The sequence below is a fragment of the Typha latifolia genome, chromosome 12 (genome assembly GCF_019914945.1).
Source record: "Typha latifolia isolate L0001 chromosome 12, TyphaL0001v2, whole genome shotgun sequence".
Taxonomy (NCBI): domain Eukaryota; kingdom Viridiplantae; phylum Streptophyta; class Magnoliopsida; order Poales; family Typhaceae; genus Typha; species Typha latifolia.
In genome coordinates, this window is record NC_133097.1 from 6726657 (window position 1) to 6748894 (window position 22238).

Sequence of the window (22238 nt, forward strand, 5' to 3'; positions counted from 1 at the left end):
TATTGCACATAGTCAGTAATAGAAACATACACATGATCTACCTAATAATTGTGTTAACATATGCTAATTATATGTATTTAATTAATAGAAGTAGAGTGCAATATATGAAAAAGATGGTGGTTGCTATTTAAACCAAATAGTTAATTAAATATTTACCATGCATAATTTCTTATTAGTATTAATAAGAAAAGTGACCCAAAGGAGTCTTTCGAGAGGAGAGTTGATTATATGATTATCCAAATATTATGCTAGAATAATGGAAGGATTAATTGAGATAGTTAGGAGTAATTAACGAACTAATTATTTTAGTAAAGAACATAGATTTTAGAAGTTTGATGCACATAAGAGTTGCATTATCGACACAAAATAAGAAGAAATAAATATCAAGCTCTAGAGGGGGAGAATAAGATCAAAATAAAATAACCCTCAAACTCATAATCACAACATATTTTTTGGATAAGAAAATTAATTTTCTTAATATTCTGATGAAAAGCTCGTAGACAAATAGATCCGTTAACCGTTGGCTTTTCTCTTCTCTTGTGTTTCCACAACCATAGTAATCACAATAATAATGAAATTAATGCCACGGAGATAGATATGCAATATAATATTGAGGCACATAGGAGATAGGAGTCCTTGGATTGGGATTGGGATTGGAAGACGAATGGAAGTAGAGTCCATGGGTAGCCACTCTCATGGGATCCACCCCTCTAAGGGCTTTATCTTGTAGAGAAGTACAGTGGGTAATGGATAATGTATACAATTCATTCACCATGTCTTTTGACTGCTAATAGTTAGCATATGAGATATTTTGGCATCTTTGGTTGCAGGAAAACGAATAATAATTAATAATAGGATGAATAAGATAACTTATCATGGGATAAAAAAACTTTATCTCCGTCTGTGTGATGAGAAAATTATAACTAAGGTTCAAATGATTAGCTTTTATATGAGATTAATTATACTTAGACTCTCTAAATTATCATTATTTTATGTAGTAACTAATTATATTTTTTACAATTTAATTATCTTAATTATCATTGAGTAAAGGTTCTTAAAATGTCTAAATTTAATCACGTAACAACAACGTAATATTTTTCTTAATAAAAAAAGTAAACAAAATAATTAACATAAAAGTTGGGAGATTTTATATAATTAAGAGAATAAGCAATAGTTTAGGGAATCTAAAGTCTTAATCATCCCTCTTATATATGAAATATAAAATTATCTCTACTCTCATAAAATTTCAAATCAAGCCCACAAATTTTTTTAAAAGAAACAAAGCATTTATCCAACTATTTCTTATATTCTTATTCCACATATTGAACCAAAACTAAATTGAAGAAAAATTAGTAATGAGCAAATGGAAGAGTTGTTAGTTGCACTGCCGTGCAGGACAAAGAGAATTTGTTCTTGAAAGAAAGCAAAAGACAAAGGAAATTAAGTGCAAGACTCTCTTTTCCCATAGACTAACAAATAAAAGTATTAATTTTATATCATGCATAAATTACATGCATGAGCATAAGTAAAGCATTTCTAATAAATTATATGAAAGCTAAAAGAAACTAAAGTTTGCACTACCTACTTTAGCTGATCTAATATTCAATACAAGAGCTATTATAATCAAGTAATCAATCCATGATAGTTTTTTCTTTTCTCTTTCTCTCTCTTTTATTCTCCCAACCAATTAATATTCTCTTCAACTATCTAGTGCCCATGTTGTCTTGTCTATTTAAAAAGCTTTATTTTGTATACCTACTTGTTTGTTCTTATCATCTCAACTTAGTTGACCAAGAAACAACAAAGAAGCTCCTAGAGGATGTAGACAGAAAAAAAAAAAAGAGAAATAATATGGAGAATATAGGGTAATTTTGAAGGAAATAGTTTATGACCATCAATTATTTTAAAAGAAACCATGAAATATAATTGAGCAGCAATATATAACAAAAAGTTGTAATGTAATTTGACTTGCCGTGCGTGACTCGTTTAATAGAAGGGTTAAATAAGATATATAATCTATATATTGAAAAATATTAATTTTTTTTGTCTAGTCTATAATTTAGTAAAAAAAAAATGAATCAGTAGGTACTGAAGAGTTGGTTGATAATAAAATTTTAGCAAATATTTTGCATGGCCTAACATAAATTAACAACATAGGCTTCAAAATAGTGAGAGTTTGGCTAGTTCTAGCTTGGAATATATGGCTTCAAAAGTAGCTCAACTACTTAGCAACTTTTTCATTTCTCTTGTGTGCATATATAATATTGCATGTGAATCATCTGCAACTCAAATTCTACTTGTGTGAGTAGTGGCTTCATGAGCAGTAGCACTTCCCAATTCTTTAATTAAGACCATAACTTTGACAACCAACCATAATTTTAGTGAAAAATATAATTCCTTTACACACACTAAAGAAAACTGAATAGGGTGTGTGTGTGTGTATATATATATATATATATATATATGTGCATTATTTAACATTTTTTTAGTGTTTATTTTATATCACTGACTAAGATTTAGCATTATCAAAATACCCTCCTTTGTTCATACATTTGTGGATTTACTCTTATATATTTTGAAAAATACCACCTACTTCAATTGGTTGATGAATAATATTTTTAGTAGACCTTATTTTTTTTTCTAATATATTCTTTGTCTTTCTAGTCTTTTTCTATGTCCCAAAGAACTACTTGAAAATCAAATTGTAGAATATATTGATAATATTTCTTATGAACTACCAATAGTAAATCTCAGGATAATTACACCCAGCCTGAACTATGTTGCTTATTTTCACGTAGATCTTAATTATGTAAAACCTTTGAAATGTCCGTTTCATTAATTGAGAGTAAAATTATTTTTCTTTTAACACTATCTTAGGAGATATTAGAAAGTTGAGAAAATTAAAGCATCATCAAATAAGAGAGATATTCTAGATGAAATAATAAAGTTTAAAGAATATGTGTAAAATAACGTGTCAATTTCTAAATAAATAAATTTATGTTTGACCTCTAAATTATCACCTACGTAATCTATAGAATATATGTAATAAAAATATATTTAAAAAATGCACGTAAAAATAATAATACTTTGAGAATTCTAAATATATTTTTTGATACTTCGAAGAGAAGGAAGGTTTTTTAGAATAGAAGTAAAAGCATTAAAAGTATCATATATATATATATATATTTATTTATTTTAAAAGAAAAAGTTGCTTGGTCACTTTTGATGAGCTATGGTGAGAATGTGCTTCATTCATTATCAATTCAAATTAATACAAAAAAAAGAGAAGGTACTATTTATCCATTAGATATCATAGGAATATACTTCAAAGATCTTTTTATTCTTGGGCTCCTCCTCATTTATTTGGACACTATTGCCATCTGACAAAGAAAAAGAGTAGTATTTAATACTATTGCCAAGGTTGCTGCATTCAATCCTCATTATCCTAATCTCTCGGTCCTTATCTCCATATCTGTTTTGACTCCTTCAATCGAGAATTCTTTTCAAATCCACCAACCGCATTGATCAGGAAGATTCCTCCTCCCTTCGAGAATACTTATCCCATTTATCACCAGAAAATTCTCTTCTACCCCCCCCAAATGCCCCCTCTCCTCTTCTATAAAAAGACTATCTATGGGATTCAGGCAACCTTCTCCTTTCGCTTCATTCAAAGCTAAGTCCTTTCTGCCTGTTCTTTCCAATTTCCTTCAGTAATTTGCAAGTTTAAGCGAGTTATATTGTGGTATCTGTGATAGATTTCCCCTTTGGAGCAATACCCACATCCCAAAATCGAATCTTTGGTGGAAGTTTGGGTGTGTGTGTTCGGTTTTGTAGGTCAATTTTCTTTCCTGGATCTTTGGTTTCTGAGAGAACACCGCTCTGAGATCTCTACCTTTTGGGATGATCTGAACGGATTCCTCATTCTCTGAGATCCCCAAGTTCAAAAATCTCTGCTTTGATCTTGTTCACTAATTGCGCTGGAAGATCCTTTCCATGATACCGATGTTCTCCGGCTATATCCTATTGAAAACCCTTCTCTAGAATTTATGAACTTCGCTGAGCATCTGCGCCGCGTCTGTTTCCTCCACTCCTTCTCCGTGGTGTTCCTCTACTGGTTCTACGTGTTCTCGTGAACTAAATTTGTCATCTTGAACCGCCCAATTCATCTATAAGCAAGAATCCCTTTTCAACAACCCAACAGCCAGAATCTGTTTGTTAAAAAGCCCCAGTGAAGTTGAGATGTCGTCGGTGGCGACCCACCAGTCTTCTGGTTCCGAGGAAGATCCACAGCTCGTTATGGATCAGAGGAAGAAGAAGAGGATGCTCTCAAACAGGGAGTCGGCAAGGAGGTCGAGGATGAGGAAGCAGCAGCGCCTGGATGAGCTTGTCAACCAAGTGGCCTATCTAACAAATGAGAACAACCAGACCATGATGCAGATCAATGTTCTCACCCAGCAGTATGCGAAATTGGATTCAGATAACACCATTCTGAGGACCCAATTGATTGAACTGACGGAGAGGCTGCGGTCAATCAACTCGGTCCTTCGGTTCGTGGAAGAGTTCAGCGGCATGGAGATGGATATACTGGACATCCCCGACCCACTCCTCAAGCCATGGCAGCTCCCTTGCCCGGCCCAGCCGATTATGGCATCTGCCAAGATGTTCCAATGCTAAATTTTCGATCTCTAGACAAGAAATTTGGCACCTTTTCTTTGCTAGCTTCTTATTTAGGCTTAGGCTACTGCAATATGCTTGTTTCCTGTCTTTGTTTGGTTGTTATCTTCAGTTCTGTTGCTCCTTTCTATTGTAAGATGAGTATTGTGATGTTTGTGGTCCTTGAATGTAGAAATAAATCCTTTTTGGGTATTTTTATTTTTATTTTTTGAACTGGTTGGTTGTTCCATTTATGATATCATATTCTAAGAGTTGCTTGTCTACATCTTCTGCAGATTAGGTGATATGATTATTTAGTGTGATTTTTTTATTGATGTTACAAGTAAGTTTGGTGTTTCATGACATATTATTCATTTGATTGGATAAAGTTCCATAAGTTATTCGTAAAATTGCTATTGTATTTCAATTTTTAATTCAGGAAAACTGGGAGATGATGATGATGATCTTGATTTGAAAACAAATTAGCCAGAAAGTATGCAGATTTGGTATTTGGGCATCAAGTTTGTATTGATCTCAAATCAAAAGACTTGGCTTGTTTCTTGTGAGTTTAAACCACTGTCTGGGTGTTGGATAAGGTTGAAGACTTAAGTTGGAAACTTGGACATAAGGAAGTTATTCTTCATGCCAGAGATATTTTTGAATCTGTTTTTCTAGAATTTTACGTTGAGGCATATCTAAACATCGAAAGTTTTTGCTCAATAATATTTTTAAATTTGTATTTTTTTTAATGAAATTGAATCACCTATAGTTTAAGCCACCATATGAATTTTCTAGTTCCACAAACAAAAGAAGTGCATGCAATTATATATATGTATGTATGTATGCATTCTGTTATTCAGCAAGGTTTCAAGAACTTAAAATGTGCTTCTTATAAGTAGCCTGACTCCAAAATTCAGGTTAAGTTTTAATAATTTCATCATATGATATATGTCAGCAGTAGAATGTTTGAGTTCTCTCTTTCTAGATATAGACAAGGCATCAGCTTACTCTTACCATACCCATTAATGCGAGTTCTCCAGCATTGACAGCAGAGAGAACAGTATGTTTCATTCTCCCAATAGACAGTTTCCAACCTTCCCACATGTAACCTTTAGTAGAAGTGAAAAGGATTTATTTCAAAGATTTGAATCTGTTACCAAGAATCCTGACATTTAAGAACAATACAAGTTCGGCCACGATGAATACTTACTCCATGAACAATATCTGCAGCAGATTAATTCACACACTGTTCATTAGCTTCTTAAATTCTGATGCAATAGTTTGTGTCCAAGTTACTCTTCAGGGACAGCAACACTGATCTGCCCCTTCTCAAGCATGTCATACAATGCCCTAGCCTTCTTCTGCTCATTCCAGTGATGCATCTTCCATATGCCGCCGGCGAGCAAGCCTAGTGTAAGACCGATGCAAATCTCCTTCACGACGTTTGGTCCTTTCAGAGTGGCATGTGCAATCTTGTGGGCAGACATTTTTTTCCCCAGTTGCGGTAGATCGGCAAATTCCTACAAAAATTGTACTAAGAATCATGAGAGAGCATATGGACACTGAGCTTGTTCTGCTAAGCATCCATCACATGTTAATCTTTCAGAGTGGAATAAGATTGCAGTAACTGAATAAGAGAGCTTGAATCAATTATGTGCTCTCAATTCTAGGCTTTCTAGCAAAGAATTCTCTACATGGAATTCACTGAAACCTGGAAATATAGCAAAAGGAATACAAGAAGGGCGAATTGTGCGGTTATAGTAAGAAATTAGAATAATTAACAGAGATCTATAATAGTGCTTTCTGTTGCTCACTGCTAGAATTTTAGAAGTTGAAGATCTGATTTCAGGACAGTAGATAACTTTCGCCCCCCTAGAACTTAAATTTTTTGCTTCACATCATATTACAGTAAAAATTTCGACAGTCCGCAGAGGACACCATTTTATCATAAAAATATCTCCCTTAAGCTTGCAGTGCAGTAATATTGTAAAATCTCAGAAGTGACTTCTAGGGTTCTAGGAATGCCTCATGCAACAGTAATTCAAAGAATGAGGAATAGAAAGACAAAAATGATATCATCAAATAATGAAGACTAGATATGAGGAACCAACAATTAGGATTCATGCTGTTTGATAATCATACAATTCGATCTTACCGTCAATCCCAACAATCAAACTCCAATTTGCTCTTAGCGAGAATATTCATCGTGTAAGATTTTACGAGCATTCATGATGCACATATATACAGAGGAGCATTTACCAAAAGTTTTAGAATCGACCAAGCTACTCTTTGGGAAGAGGAATTTTCTCACAATGCTCTAATGTTGATGAACACAAGACACCGCCTAAATTGATCTTCTCCAATTATAGATTTGAGGCTACTGATAGGAAAGCAACAAGCTTTAAAGGTAATTCATTCCCCCTCTAATTAGCTAGCCAGAAAATTGACATCATAAACTATTGAAAACAATTTGTGTTTGATGTTCTTATCCAAGAAGCAAACACCATATGAACTGGATGAATGAAACCTCTCCATGATTCCAAGTGAAATATGATTCTCATATGAACTTCCATCAAAAGATTTCAACTCGAATCATCAAATAATCCTTAGTTTTCTCCAATAATTAATGTTCTAACAAAAAGGTCAACAGATACAAGGACCCACATCATTTCCTCTATAATCTACAAAAACCCAGTTGAGATCACAAACAATGATCAAATATCTACAACATAAACCATAAAAACATCTCATTGCCCGTAAATTCCACCAAAGATACGACGCATATACAGATCAAAATAGAAACAAAAGAATAATAATGCAAAGTAAAGAAAAAAAGAGTTGATGGAAAATAAAGCCAACCTTGATATGAAGTCTCCTACTGTTCCTCTCCGTCTGCAGCGCGACGAAGAAGAATACTTCCAGCTTCTTTCTTCCGCGTTCTTTACAAATGAGCCCCGAACTAATCCTAGAATACATAATTGGTACATTCAATACAGTGCAAGTCTTGTACATCGTATAGGTTTGGGTGTATAGTCGCATACACCGATGATGGTGGAATTCCGTGGGCGGCCCACAGAATGTGATACTCTTTTGCAGTTTAAGCCTTTGGCCTCATCCTTTCATTAAAAATATAAGAGAAATTTTTGCAGGTCACCACCCACAGTATTGAATTATTGCATTAAAAATATTTTGCATGTAAACTTGTTGCGTTTGCGTATGCTGCTCTTAGTTTACGAGGAAAACTTTCAGAATATTCACATCTTGCGATTAAAATTCTTTTTCTTCTCTTATGAAATTGAGGCTCATCGGAATGTGGCAACGTGAGCCGCCGACGGCCGGAGAGGCGGCTACAGAGCATTAGGCCGGTTGACGAAGAAATTTTTAGTTGGAGAAATTACCACCACGATATCACATAATTGAAGAAATTTTTTAAGAAAATTTATCAAAACTATACTTCATTTTATTATTATTATTTTATATTTATCATATGAATATATATTATTCGACCCCTATAATTTATTTCTAATGCCTTAAAAATAGCTTGAGTTAGTTTTCACTTAATATCAATCAGCTAAAAAAAATAAAAAATATTTCATTGCTTTTAATAATAAAAATCTAAAATAATCCTAATACGACCTTAAAGATCTACTACCTTTTTTTTTACTTTTTTTTCTTATTCTTAAAGAAACCTAATTCAGAAATTTCAAAATAATGTGCATCTTTTATTAATAAAAAGTTAAAACACCCCCTAACTCAACCTTAAAAGTTATTAGTTTTTTTTTGTTACTTTTACCTTAATCATTGCACATCTATAATTAATTTAACTCATCTATATAACAACTATTTGTTCATCTCTATTGCAAAAAACAAACGATAATTTTAAGCATTAAAAGCAACTTGCAGAATGTAATCAATAAATTTCCCAAAATTTTAATTAGGGGTTATTTAGTTCCTATTATCTAAAAGGAGCATATGTATTACAAAATTTAAAAATTCGAAAGCATTGTTTGAACTAGAGAGGTAGATGCAACATCCTAAATACAACAAACCAAATAATAACTCTCAAGCTATATGCTGTGTAAATGTTGGGTTATCCACATTAGACAGGGGAGGTAGATAAACATGCAATATCTATTCATAAGATACAAAGATACATTATTCTACAAACATTGTCACCTGGCATAATCCATGGCTCGGTTTCTTATTAGTGAAAGAAAGGGAAAGAGATGCCGAGCTAAATAAAGGTACAGATCTCAGCCAACTTACATACAAACATCTACATCACAAGTGATCTCCAGGGGAGAAGAGCAGAAGCTAGTTTTCATGGTCAGGTTCTTTAACAACTGTGACTGGACATGTAGCATTGTTCACAACATAATCACTGACACTGCCCAACAGAACTCTGCAGCCAAAAACAAGTACATTAACAAGGAGTTAGATGTGACCATGCTCATCAACCTTACTGTCCAATTGAGTCAAATATCCAGAGATAGGTTCGTAACTTTTCAGAATTAGTAATTTGCAAGTTATAATAATGACTTCTTGTGGTTTAATCTTTACCATAAAGATCACTTCCAATGGCTTCAAACCAATTTGAGTGACTCTTTGAAGTTACAGACCATGTAAATCTCTAGGATAAAAACGAAACCATAGGGAGGAGTAACTCTAAGATTTTGCAGATCACAAAGACTGATTCAAGTATATTACATAAAGAATAAAGATGTTTTTGGTCTAACCTCTTGATCTTGCCAAGACCGCGACTACCGACCACAATGCAGCTCAAGGGAATGTTGTTGATAGCTTCGCATAACTTCTCACGGGCATCACCCCAGTAGATTTTCATTATGATGGCAACCTGTAGTCACACAGGTCATGTCGTTCTCCATAATAGCACCAATATTGTGAAAATCTACTGGATAACATCCTAGAATTGTTAAGAGAGTTAGACTGACCTCCTTCTGCCTGGCTAAAGTGGTAAGTATGTCTAAGGTTTCAGCGTCAGGCTTCACCCCATATTTCTTTGCAATAACAGGGTCAGAGAATTCAGATAGTGGGATAAATGCTGCAATATAGCCCAGGCATTTAATGTGATGGGTCAGAGACTGCTTAAAAGAAAATAACTTCTAAAATTAATAACACATCCAATTCTCGAACTCTCAATCATATCATGCCTGAGCATCCCTGCACAATTGTACTCTTGGAGTATTATAAGTAGCATTTTTAAGCTATCCAAAGACATTTATTATTTGGGATCAGTCACTGCTACCATTCTTCAAATTTAAAACTTTTGATATCTTTCCTATGTGAAAATTTCCTATCCACATGAATTCCAATTAATCGAAACTCCATAGCAATGAGACTGAGCTAACAATTGTATTAACATAGTACTATATGAGTATATTCAAAGGATTAAAGTTTGTCCTTAGTCCTCAGTGGGGATGCTACTGAGGAATTGTCCATGATCGTCCAAATAAAAAAATTACCTGCAGAAAGAAGATACTTTGTTCTTGAAGGATCAATCATTATTTATCAGTTTTCAGGAAAACTACAATCATATCATACACTATAACACTGTATCAGTTAAAAGACAAATATACGGGACACTACATCAACGTAGGCAATACAAACTATGTGAACTTTAAGATGTCTACTTCTGTTAACAATTGATAACCTATTGTCCTCTATAGCTATATAAGATCATATCATATATGCAATTCAAACTAATCTTGAGATGGTACCACCACTATGCGCTACTTTTAGTCACTGTTGTGCTACTTAACATCTGATAATAAATTCATATTGCGTCTATATGCAACAGACAAGTAATCAAACGAAATTGACTTCTCTCAACGAAACTTGAACCCTATCACTTAAACTATAAGTCAAGTTATTACCATCCCCACCTCCGCGAATAAGAAAAATGAGTCAAGAAACCTGATTTAGTTAAGAACTATTAAATCTCTATCCATGGAATTTACTTTTTACCAAAAATTTATCTTTTTTAATGCAATTTTGGCCTAATATGTTCCAAATTGACCACCCTACTTGCTCATACAACCAAGTACTCAGAGTTTGAACCATGAAAATAGGCAGCCTCCAAAATGACAATAGCCTCATGCTCCGGATCATCCTTTTTCTATCTAAAATCCAAAAGAATATCTATTTGGGAGGCCATTTTGTTATTAGTGGTTGTAAGTTTTGATTAACTGTCTTATTTTAGGCATCAAATGTTATATATAGAGTCAATTTGAACAGGTCAAAATGGGTACCTATATTTAGGTCAAAAGACAACTTTAATCATATATTCATAATAGCCCATCGTGTTGTATCTAAACTTTCCTAATAAACAAATCACAAAACTATTTCTTCCAACAAACAAAGAAACACCCTATGCTCTAAGCTAAAAGATAACGATTCAGCCCCAAAACTCGTATCGATCAATCTTAAACGGTTTCAAAATCGAATCTTTCCTATAAAGAAACGACATTGCCACCTCAAATCCGAGAACCACACAACATCAGATCCGAAAATTAACAAAGGGGAACGAAAGAACAAGGGATAGGTTAAGAGGTAATACGAGATCCGGTGGCTTCCCATAGCTGCATCTCTCCTTCCTCGTAGATGCCCTCCTTCTGGACGTTGACGAGGATGAGGTGGTCGCCATCTCTCACTAAGTTCTCCGCCGCCCAAGTCAGCGCCACCTTGCTGTTCCCCGAGAAGTCCACCGCCACCCCGATCCTACGTTCCGCCGCCATGAGAAGAGAAGAGAAGAGAAGAGAAGAGAAGAGGAGCAAGGGGATAACTACGACAGGACACCGAAATAATTATGCGGATAGATGCCATTTATATACGAGCGGGTGGAGTCTATATACACCACAAGGTTTTGGTTGTTGCACTCCTCCCCATCTGTTTTATTGGGGGCGGTGGGGTGTAATTTACTAAATATGGGGGTCGTTATATCATCTTCCACTAACGTCTCCCTTGGCCACGTGGGCTGCCATCGTAACAACACACAGGCGTGCATTGTTAATGTGATTTAAGCACGTGTATGAATTGCAGAATAAGGCAGAATCTTTTTACATTATTTTGAAAGTTTTTTTCTTATCTTTTAATTACATTTATATCGTAACCTAATACTACATTACAATAAGGTAGATTGTAAATATTATAAATAGTTTTAAGGGGAATCCAGGAGCGCAATATGATAAGAGGATGAAATGTAATTAAATCTATTTTTATTAATTCTAAATGGGCATAAATAATTCTTCTTAGATATAAGACCTCATTGGCAATATGCTTGCTTTCTTTTATATATATAATTGTACTTTATCTCTACTTAGTTTGGCTCATTTTAATCCAATGACTAATTTATTTCGCTGTAAAATTATTTTTGTATAACAAAAATACCCGTGACTTAATATGTAGAGGCAAAATTATTATTTTATATTTGTTAAAAAATACTGATTAATAGTTGCACTTTAGCCTCGGCTATGGTAGGTAAGTAATTAAGTTGTTTGTACAATTGGGTCAAAAATGATAAGAGGGTGTTAAGCAAATTCCCCTGTTTTTTATATAATAAATTATTTAATATAACCAAATCTCTATCATTAATATTTAATTCTCATTGATTCTTATCCTCTCATCTTCTATTTAAGTTGGATTGGTCAATCTAGCAAACTATATAAAATCCTAGCAAGCTTCTTATGAACACATGTATGATAGAAGACAATACTCACCCTTTTCTTTTTCAACACTAGGATTTTGACATTCCTTTATTCATCTCAGGATAGCAATTGCACCTAGCTACTTGTTCATCTAAATTATTCTGCCAAACTGCACAATATGCAATGGTACCTAAGGAATCAAATTCTTCAGCTGAATTGATATAAAGAGGGACAAAAAATATTTTAGTCCTTGTTTCATGCCTTAATCATCCAATCTAACTTTACTTTATAGGGGTACTTCTCTCATTTTAATATTATTGCTATATATCTAGCTAGATTGTAGTTTTTCCTCTCTAACTATAACCCACCTTTCTCACCCCCTATATAAGGAGGTCAATTTGCCACTAGAATAAGATGCCAGAATCAACTTAGTTTCTGAAGGAAAAAAAAAAAAAAAACCTTTTTTTGTTTTCCAAGTTTGATTTGCCATGCTACTGGGGAAGTGCCAAATTGAGTGAACTTTGTATCTTATTCAATGTAACTTAGCTTCTTGGTCTTACTTGAAGTAAATTCTATAGTTGAGTTGATTAAGCTAGCTCAAAATAAGCTGAAATGGGTAGGAGAATTTAGCAGGGTAGAAGATCATCCAGTGGATAGGAGAATTATGAAATTAGCCATTGTAGAATGAATGCACAAATGATGATTATCCCACAAATTAGTGATACTTTTCTGCATTAATACTAAAACAGTTGTGGAGTGGTGGTGGAATGCAAAAGAATTCCAAAAAGAATCCTTCTATGCAGACCCAAATCATAAAATATTGATCAATGGAAACTATGTCAGGCTTAGATTATTTTCATGCCATGGCCATTGATTCCATATCCATCATAGTGATATTGAAGGCAATCATGCACAAATAGACTGCCAATACTTCACTGATACATGATGCATGCATATATATATATATATCAGACTATTAGTGCATTGCAACTCTAGAAATCTCTTGGATCAACAAAATTGTGCATTCTTGGCCTCATAGTATCTAAATCCTTATCATCCCTCATTGCTGCACCACCAACTCTCTTCATGAACCAAAGGTCTTTGATGCATGATGTTGATGGCATATGCGCGAATAAAGGATCAGAATAGTTCACCTCACTAACAATTGCCTTGCAGTCCTTCACATCTCTAGCTGAACTGAAAGCAAAATACCATAAAGATTTCAGAAGATCACTTAGTCTTTCCCCTTCTCCATGAATGCCATAGAGGAATAGAAATCCGAATGGCCTTCGAGGTAGTTGACAGGCCAAGGGAAGCCTTAAGCAAGGGAGCACATTGTGCCCTATTTGTTTCAGAGTTGCATAAAAGCATCTAACTGAAGGAGTACACCTTAGTTGCAGTTTGTAAGACTCATAAGTCTTCCACATGCTTACAATTGCCCATGAACTTGGAGCACTGCTTAAGAACTCACCATCTTTGTTCCACTCTTCTTCCTTAAAGTATGACACCCAGGTTCCAAGGCTATGTTGTTCATTGAGAATTGCATCTATATCAGCAGGAAAGAATTTCTCATCTCCAAGTCGATCCTTGTATATTAAGACAGCTTGATTTATGCTTAACTTTTCGATCTTCACACCGTTAGATATGGTCTTTTTAGCATGAGCATCAATAGGTTGTACCAAAATAGCTAAGGAGCTCAACTTCATGTAATGACATTTGAGGACGAAGAGATTTATCGACGCAATGTTGTTCTCGTCTGTGGCTAATAGGATGTGTTGTGCTCCATTTTGTACAGCCCAAGCTTCGACAGATTCAGTGAGCTTCAATCCGATTCCGATCCTTCTATGCTTACAAAAAGTGGTAGAAGATATGATCATCAGATTAATTGTAATCTTGTGAACAGCTTGATTGGAATAATTTTGACATATGATTAATACTTCACTAGTATATATCGCCTATTGCAGACTAGTGAAATGGTTGCATGAACAAGCATGCAGAAAAAGAGATCTACAGAGAGAACCTATGCTTGGAAGAGACTCTTAGGCCAAGGATGCAGCCTATCCACACATTCCCTGCCTCTAGACCAGTCCCCACACACTTCATGCAACCTCGGACGACACCGACAATTTCTCCAACTCCCACCAGCTCAGCAACCTGAAATATTTACTATAACACTAGTTAGAATCAAGCTTCCAATATCACATAAATATCTTCTCCCTTCTGATATCAAAAAATTTTATATAGATCAAGTAGTATATATATAGGCATAACGCGACAAAAGATGGAAAAGAGGAGTCTAAGATGAGAAGAAAAAGAAGACTCTCTTAGATCATTTACTATGGTGTTGTATAGTAGAACACAAGTAATTTGGAACAACTCATGGAAGTAACCCCACCTACCAACATAACATGGAGAGGATAAAGTCTAATCCTACATAAAGGGTCACCCATCATGTTTGTGATGATGGAAAAGCCTCCTCTAGACCCAATCTCACAGTTCCTCTCAAGCTTTTCAACCATCTCCAAGTCCCTACATCCGTCGTATTCCCTTACAACGACTTTCTTTACCATTCTACCATGGTTGACATCCATTTCCTTGCTCACTAAGGGTAATAGGAGAGCTAGAAGAGATGAATTGAAGTCCTCCTATCAAAGGATAGCTTGCACATATATATACACACACACACACACTAAGGACACTGGTCGTTTCGAAGAAACTATAACATCTAATTCAGCTACACTGGTTATTCATTAAAGAAAGCACTCGAGCAGTAACATATCATTACAATTCTCATTTAGTATCCTAGACACTTGTGATGCCAATTGAGGGCATCCTTTGTTTCTTTCCGAGGTTGGTCTGCAAGGGAATAATGCAATGCTGCGCATAAGGAGTACGCTAATCATCAGAAGTGTCGGATGTCTAATGCATCAACCATTTTCATATAGGTATGTGTTATTAAACATATATATTGAACATTTTAACTGAAAGGAATTCAGATAAGTAGTGAACCTTTATTTCCAAATCAAAACTTCTAATGCGAGGACCTATGCGTTGTGTTTTTTTTTCACTTTCTTCTCGTAAACCGATAGATGTTTACACTAGGAGATCCGGTGATCTTAAATACACATGAAATTTTGTGATCCAACTGTGTTTGATGATTAGTTTAGTAATCTTGACGATATAGGATCACCTATTCAATTTGAATTCATTGTTCAGATGCTTCTAACTTTCTGACAGAACACTCTGTCTGCATTAGCAAAATTCTCTTATTATCCTTCTTACTCCCTTTTCTTCCACATTCTATTCATTTTTCTATCTGATATCTTTGCAAACATCTTAATCTCCAATCTAATTCTTTTTGCTCATCAGGTGTGCTCATATTGCTATGCTTCTAGCTTTGTTTAGTAGACTAGTTTTTAGGTATCAATCCTTTTGTTGCTATGCTTGGAAAACAATCTACCTATTCTTTGTTCCTCAATGCGTCTCTTTTACTTTGCAATGAGAAATGAAAGCATTGACTAGAATCAAATAGACCTTCCCATGCATGGAATAACAAAAGGAAAGAAGAGATACCAAACAAATGTAGGAAAATACCATAAACTTTTCAAGGGAGGCCATGGTATAGAATGCTGCATAAGGTTTTAGAGCAAGAGAATATTAGTCATTGAGAGGCATCATGCACTAGAAGTTCTGAGAGCAGTCAATTCCATGGGAGCCACCAATGAAGCATGTAAAACTTTGTATCATTTAGGGTAGGATAGATGTCTTGTAGAGCATATGTCCACACTTCCTTGTCATTTTGTTAGCTAGAACACATGGAGCAACCCCTGTGAGTCTTGTGAATCTTTTTCCAGTGCAAACTCATCACTCTTTTTCCTCTGTGCAATGAGTGGTGATCAGATTGATTCTATATGTTGGTGGTACTTGCCTAAGAAAATAATTGGCCATTGCCTCTGTGGATCTTTCAACCTCTGTGAATCTTTCTTTCTCTCTCTCTCTCTCTCTCAAATTTATTATAAGTACTATATGTTTTGTTTTTATTTGAACCCTGCTTCAAAAACAATGTGAGATTTAATTTTTTTAGTGGACAATTACCGTATAGATATAAAATAACTTTAATACCCTTTGAAAAAAAAATTAAAAACCTTAGGCATGATTTCTTAAATCCTTGTCTATCATAATAAAAGTGTGCAACAATAAAAGAACAAAGAAGCAATCTGAAACACAAGCAATTTAATGTGGAAAAACTTTAAACTTAGGTAAATCACTACGGATTTTTGATATGCGAATGCTTGATATTTATTTTCGAGCAATCTAGGAATGAAAATCTTGGAAACTACTGATTATTTTGTACTTCTTCTAATGTCTTTGTGGACTATTTTTTAGCACTTCTCTGAGCTCTATTTGGAGGAGGTAGTTTTAATATAAGGTTAGGTGATCGATTATCTTTTGGAGGCAATTAAAAATTACCTTCCAGTTTTAGAAGAAATGTGCCGAATCGTTTAACATAACCCTACTTGGTTGATTGATTTTCTTCGAGTTTTTCAAATCAGTATTTATTTTTCTCATCAACTTCATATCCCTTACCACAAAAAATTATATATAGTTACACATTTGAAATATTAAAGAACAATCTTACAAAACCTAAGTATTTTAAGGTTAAGATAAAAATTAAAAGGGAACTAGATTTTAAGGTCAAATAATTTTTTTAATCTTTTAGTGTTTATTTTCAGAGGTAACAAAATATATTTTATTTTGTCGGCTCCTGTTAGGTTACAATTGACTTGGATGTTTTTGAGATATTAACAATAAAATACAGGAGTTGAATGATAAAATCTATATACTTAGATGTGAAATGACAAATAATAAATACTTATACGATAGACGATATTAAATTATTTTAATACTATCATATGAAATAGACGATGTTAAATTACTTTTAAAAATAAAAAAATTGAAATACCTTTTATTTGATATTAAAATCTAGTTCTTCATTTAATTTTACATTAACCTAAGAAAAACTTATTTAAGAATATCACAGTCACTTTGCATTTGAAATTATTTTAACTTATTTACATAATAACTAACAATTAAAAAAATTAACCACAAATTGCTTTTGATAATAAAAGCAAAAGACATCATATTTCTTTATAAATTTTCTTAAAATGATATATAGTTCTGTTGTGGTGCTGCCCAGGCTCGAACTGGGGACCTTTAGTGTGTAAGACTAACGTGATAACCGACTACACCACAGCACCGGGCATAGAACTAGATTGGACGTCAACTTATTGAAAAGGGCTAGTTTAAAATTGATTTAATATAATATAAAAAATAATAAATTTCAAAAATATTTTGATAAAATGACTAAATTTTTTTTTTTATGATAAACAAGCGAGGGAAAAGGAGTAAAAAGATATCGTCTCAAAAGCAAAATAGTAATTTAAAATTTATTGATAAATATAAATATTAAATAAAATAGGAGAAAAGAGAGAAATATGTATTACTAAACTAATTTTAACATAAACTATTATTTGGATGCTAAATTAGTAAACTTATGCTTCCCATATATCCAAGCAGATCTATTTCTCCAAGTAATTTAAAAACACACCTGTTTTCGTGCACCCGTTTGAGAAGTGCCCGACTAAACTGGTTAGGACTGCAGGTATCTATGATCCAAAAAAATAGACTATAACTCAATCAAATCAACTGTCATAAAGGTGCCTAATACTTCTTTTAATTATGAACGGTTCAACAAGATGAAGTTGCATTTTGGGTTTAGAAATGCAGCCCTGATTCGGAAAGCTAGGGACACAAATTTCAAGCCAGAACCAGAAAAGGGAAAAAAAAAAGTTGAACCTGAAAGTGTACTAGATTCTTGTTACAAGCTTGCAATTTTTCAGTTTAAATGGAGACAAAACTCGGGGCAACAGCTGAAATCATCTTTCTTGCAGTCATCTCATTTGAGAAACTCAAAATGAAGATATAGTGATATGCTGCCTACTTCACAATGAGAATTTTCTAAGTGATCGAAGAACAGAGGCAAAGGTCGCAGCAGAGAAGCTTCTAACGAAGTAAGGAGCGAATAGCAGCTACAGCATCGCCTTTATGCTCCCGCAATGTTCTTTCGGCTACCTTCTTGTCCAGCTGCATAGAGAAGGCATTGTTATTTGCAGTCTGGTGCTTAAATTAACACAAGACTGAGAGAAGATTCTGACCTCCAGTTCGTTTGCAATTATATCTACGTCAGTAGAATTGATCTTAACGGCAGCCAGTTCTTTCTCCCTGAGGTAAAATCATACAAATCAATAGTTAGATATCCATCTTTGGAAATGAAACCATATAGTACAGAAAGGTTTTGAAACCCTGCTAAGCTAACAACATTAAGATGTATGAATTTAATCCTTCAACTTCAAATGCTACGAACTCTAATACCCTGGTTTTTCTCTCACTTATCCAAACCAATGGGAGCCAAAAATTGGATAGCTATAGGATAAAGTTGGGTCCTTCAAAACAGTAAAAGGGTAAATACTGCCCTAAAATGTGAGACTATCTTAATCTCTCAAATTGTCTCTCATGAAGTAGTACTGTAGTAGTGGATAAGACGGTCAAAAGGTAATGAGCGGGAGTTTAGTGAATACAATTAAAATACCCTTGTTTTTTTTTGGAAGATCTTACAATGTGCAAGACAATTGAAAATAATATGTTCATTAGGAAAAGAAAATCGAGTTCTAAAAGAAACAACTCAAAAAATAAGAAAGAAACGGATCAGAAAGCAAAAGACAACCTTTCAGAAACAGATGAATGCCATTCATATATGTCGAAAGCAAATTGAGAGCTAACATAGGAAGTGAATTATCATGATCGTGATTGTCTTGTTAAGTTCTTGACTATATCACCAGTTGTATAAATGAAACATTAATGTCGATAAGAACTTCCAAGTATAATAATAAAATCATGAACATGGAACTGATTCAATCAAACTAACAAACAGCACATAGGTTTGGCGAACACTAAAATCATAAGATATGAATGCTATTACTGCAAGCTACAGTGTGCTAGGGTAAGTTCTTCCAGATCTTCTGACTAGTGTATTTCAAACTGGAAGCAACATTAGAGTGGGTTCCTAAAGAGGATAGTGAGGACAAAGAGGAGGAAGAGATAGAGCATTTAGAAGTCTAGCCATTCAAAACAAACAACTTTTTATGATAGGCTTTCTTACAAGTACATCACAGATTACATATCTTTGCTATATGCAAACAAGCAATAGATCACATGGGTGAGCTTTAACTAATCCAGAAGTATCACAGTTTATATATAACCAAAAGAAATAAAAGACTCCTGCTAATTGCACACAAAGAGATGTCCATAAATAGATTAGCAAACTTGATACATATACTCTTCATAGGTTATGGAACAAGTAAATCTGGCCAGATAACCATTAAAAGTTCACAACAACTATGTGATCAGGAGTCAGTGGCATAAAGATGAGTATAGATGGGCATGATTATTAAGGGATTCTTGAAATACAAAAGACCTTTACAGCGCATTTTTTTGACTGAACATAGTTCAGCACATGACATACTCCTAATATCAGCATAAATAAAGAAATGAGCTACTACAGCCATCAACTTCTCTGGTTAGTTGAACACATGAAAGGTGGATGCACATAAAGTTCAAATTAACTTAAGGAAAAAAGAGAAGTATTGTAACACTATAGATGGAGTTGATGACATGGCAAGTATTAAAATGTACTACAAAATACAAATGATCAAAATACCTATATCATAAGTTGAGAATTAACTAGTAAACCACGGACGCATAAGAGGACTCATAAGACTTAAGACAATGTACACATTGTCCGCAAAAAAGAATTCTAAGCAACTGGGACAAAAACAGCATGTAGATTCCAAGATGTAAAGAATGCAAGTGGAATTTTAAATATCTCTCAAATCAGTTTAGTAGTTACATAGGGCAAAGAAAATTTACTTACTCTAAGAGCAAATGTTTCTCTAAATGAACTGTGAAGTATGAAACGGATATTGAAGAGAAACAAAAGAATGTAATATCAGCCAAGCTTATCCAATTAATCCATGCTGCATGAAACAGCTCGGACAGAAGATCTATGGTAGGTAATACTGGATTCCATAAAAGTCACTATAGGATTTAATATTGGATAACTCACCGCATTTTCATGGCTTGCCAATCGGCTTCTTTGGATGAAGCTAGAGCTGCCATAGCCTAGAGAAAATAACACAACAATAAGAGCAAAGATTGAAAACCAAAGAAATAATACTAAATACATTCAAATGATTCAAGAGAGATGGAGAAAAGAAATTAATCTTAAAGATTAAAGTTCCATGATCTTTTTACTTTGATTAACAAGAAAGAAACGCTATATATGTAAAGAAAGAAAACAAATCGAAACAACTGATAATTTGTTCATTTGTAAGAAGAGACAGCTATATCACATTAAATCAACTAGTTAAATTGCTGTTTAAGCGCACAACACAAACAATTCAAAAACCATTTTAGAAGAGCTAGAAGAGCAATTCTACAATTAGATCCGATATAAGGGTAGAATTCCAGCTCCGTCATTGATTGAACACTACATCAACCAGGTTGGTCAAGATGTCACAGCTTCCGTCGATGTATATTCAACCAAAGATGAAGGAGAAGTTTGATGTCCTCACAATAGCATTTTCCTAGCTAGAAGACTTTGACCCATGAACTCTTCTGTTCTTGCTTTCGGCCCACTAAATAAGGTACCATTTCATAGGAGTATAATTTTCTCGTCGAGAAACTGAACAAGGATTATTACAAGAGAGAAAATAATCAACAAAAAAGTTCCTTTTCTTTTCGTTTCTAACTTTTATAACTAAACAATCTACATGAATCCAGACAAGAAAAGCTAAAGATCGATTTTTTTTTTCAATTTTTTTTTCCCTTTCCTCCCATGCCTAATTAGATTAAAGATTGCTCTATTTATGACCAACCAACAATCGAGATGGGCCTTCACTATATCCTTCATTCCTATGAGATTGAGCAAGAAAGGATGAAAATTTCTTATAAAAGAAAAAAAAATAGAGACCTCTTGGACTCTGGTGGAGTCGAGCTGGCGGTCTTCGACGTGGTCGGTGAGCTTATCGAGGGCTTTGCTCTGCTGCTGCAAGTCCTTCGAGTCCACCACCCTCTCCACCGCTCCCTCCTCTCCTCCTTCCATCTCTCGATCTCACTTCTCTTCTCTCTTCTTCGCGTCTCTCTCTTCCTCGCGCCGCTCTCTGGCTAAACCCCAATTAGTTGCCGATTTCCTCGACCAGGGGATTCCAATGGGTCGGATTTTATGCATCATTTCCTTATGGGCTCGGAAGCCCGAATGGGTTATGCTGCCGGACCCAAGCCCCATAAGGATCCGAAATTAGGAAAAGCAAATTTAACCTGAACCCGTTTCGCAATCCGGATCATCCGACCCGTTACCCAACCTGTTTGGTGTATGAGTTGGATGTTGGGAATTTTATATATATATATATATATATATATATATAAAGCAAAATGCATTAAAGAAACAGGGGATAGAAAAACACACATGCATACTCAAAAAGAAAAAGAAAAGAAAAAGAAAAAGAAAATTACATCCCCAACTTAACAACGAGGAGTATTTGAAAAAGATGAAGTGTTTTATTTCTTTTATGAACTTAAAAAATACTATATATGTTTTGCTTTTATTATCATTCATATCTTAGTGATATTTATCACTCGGCCAATTCATATTACTTTAACCTCCTGCAGTTAATTTTAATTATAGATGTAAAATGACTTTAATACTTTTAAATACTTTCTTTTGGTTAAGATAAAATAAACGAAGAAATAGAATCTTTAAAAAATAATCAAATATTCTCTATTCCATTAGCTACTAATGGGTTA

At 34.2% G+C, this 22238-nt stretch overlaps 5 protein-coding genes and 1 non-coding gene across 6 annotated transcripts; 1 reads left to right on the forward strand and 5 right to left on the reverse strand.

Annotated features, from left to right (window-relative positions):
- Positions 1 to 3437: 3437 nt before the first annotated feature.
- On the forward strand, positions 3438 to 4878 carry LOC140799413 (bZIP transcription factor 53-like). The gene has a single exon (XM_073153753.1). The coding sequence runs from the start codon at positions 4240 to 4242 to the stop codon at positions 4672 to 4674; it is 435 nt and encodes a 144-aa protein (XP_073009854.1). The 5' UTR covers positions 3438 to 4239; the 3' UTR covers positions 4675 to 4878.
- Positions 4879 to 5544: 666 nt separating this feature from the next.
- On the reverse strand, positions 5545 to 7810 carry LOC140799161 (uncharacterized). The gene is made up of 2 exons (XM_073153326.1): positions 7513 to 7810; positions 5545 to 6173 (listed from the first exon to the last, which is right to left on the reverse strand). Exons 1-2 carry the CDS (start codon positions 7690 to 7692, stop codon positions 5946 to 5948), a joined length of 408 nt encoding a protein of 135 aa, XP_073009427.1. The 5' UTR covers positions 7693 to 7810; the 3' UTR covers positions 5545 to 5945.
- Positions 7811 to 8766: 956 nt separating this feature from the next.
- On the reverse strand, positions 8767 to 11530 carry LOC140798756 (universal stress protein PHOS32-like). Its single transcript, XM_073152786.1, has 4 exons — positions 11231 to 11530; positions 9606 to 9715; positions 9390 to 9508; positions 8767 to 9055 (listed from the first exon to the last, which is right to left on the reverse strand). Exons 1-4 carry the CDS (start codon positions 11406 to 11408, stop codon positions 8968 to 8970), a joined length of 495 nt encoding a protein of 164 aa, XP_073008887.1. The 5' UTR covers positions 11409 to 11530; the 3' UTR covers positions 8767 to 8967.
- Positions 11531 to 13248: 1718 nt separating this feature from the next.
- LOC140799184 (probable N-acetyltransferase HLS1-like) lies at positions 13249 to 14957 on the reverse strand. The gene is made up of 3 exons (XM_073153363.1): positions 14717 to 14957; positions 14338 to 14471; positions 13249 to 14159 (listed from the first exon to the last, which is right to left on the reverse strand). Exons 1-3 carry the CDS (start codon positions 14906 to 14908, stop codon positions 13310 to 13312), a joined length of 1176 nt encoding a protein of 391 aa, XP_073009464.1. The 5' UTR covers positions 14909 to 14957; the 3' UTR covers positions 13249 to 13309.
- Positions 14958 to 17501: 2544 nt separating this feature from the next.
- TRNAV-UAC (transfer RNA valine (anticodon UAC)) lies at positions 17502 to 17575 on the reverse strand. Its single transcript has one exon. It is a non-coding gene; the product is annotated as a tRNA-Val (tRNA).
- Positions 17576 to 18024: 449 nt separating this feature from the next.
- On the reverse strand, positions 18025 to 21796 carry LOC140799182 (uncharacterized). Its single transcript, XM_073153360.1, has 4 exons — positions 21406 to 21796; positions 20500 to 20555; positions 18533 to 18599; positions 18025 to 18461 (listed from the first exon to the last, which is right to left on the reverse strand). The coding sequence occupies exons 1-4, from the start codon at positions 21535 to 21537 to the stop codon at positions 18381 to 18383; spliced, it is 336 nt and encodes a 111-aa protein (XP_073009461.1). The 5' UTR covers positions 21538 to 21796; the 3' UTR covers positions 18025 to 18380.
- Positions 21797 to 22238: the final 442 nt, after the last annotated feature.

Excerpts from the sequence above, each read along its gene's own strand:
- LOC140799413 (XM_073153753.1), top strand. The coding sequence starts at position 4,240 with ATGTCGTCGGTGGCGACCCACCAGTCTTCTGGTTCCGAGGAAGATCCA.
- LOC140799161 (XM_073153326.1), bottom strand. The coding sequence starts at position 7,692 with ATGCGACTATACACCCAAACCTATACGATGTACAAGACTTGCACTGTA. Across the intron at positions 6,174-7,512 it reads GTAGGAGACTTCATATCAAG|GAATTTGCCGATCTACCGCA; the intron begins GTTGGCTTTATT and ends CAATTTTTGTAG.
- LOC140798756 (XM_073152786.1), bottom strand. The coding sequence starts at position 11,408 with ATGGCGGCGGAACGTAGGATCGGGGTGGCGGTGGACTTCTCGGGGAAC. Across the intron at positions 9,716-11,230 it reads ATGGGAAGCCACCGGATCTC|CATTTATCCCACTATCTGAA; the intron begins GTATTACCTCTT and ends GCTATATTGCAG. Across the intron at positions 9,056-9,389 it reads GGTCTTGGCAAGATCAAGAG|AGTTCTGTTGGGCAGTGTCA; the intron begins GTTAGACCAAAA and ends TTTTGGCTGCAG.
- LOC140799184 (XM_073153363.1), bottom strand. The coding sequence starts at position 14,908 with ATGGATGTCAACCATGGTAGAATGGTAAAGAAAGTCGTTGTAAGGGAA. Across the intron at positions 14,472-14,716 it reads ATCCTCTCCATGTTATGTTG|GTTGCTGAGCTGGTGGGAGT; the intron begins GTAGGTGGGGTT and ends TAAATATTTCAG. Across the intron at positions 14,160-14,337 it reads AGAGTCTCTTCCAAGCATAG|AAGGATCGGAATCGGATTGA; the intron begins GTTCTCTCTGTA and ends TTGTAAGCATAG.
- LOC140799182 (XM_073153360.1), bottom strand. The coding sequence starts at position 21,537 with ATGGAAGGAGGAGAGGAGGGAGCGGTGGAGAGGGTGGTGGACTCGAAG. Across the intron at positions 20,556-21,405 it reads ACTCCACCAGAGTCCAAGAG|GCTATGGCAGCTCTAGCTTC; the intron begins GTCTCTATTTTT and ends TATTTTCTCTAG. Across the intron at positions 18,462-18,532 it reads TAATTGCAAACGAACTGGAG|CTGGACAAGAAGGTAGCCGA; the intron begins GTCAGAATCTTC and ends TTCTCTATGCAG.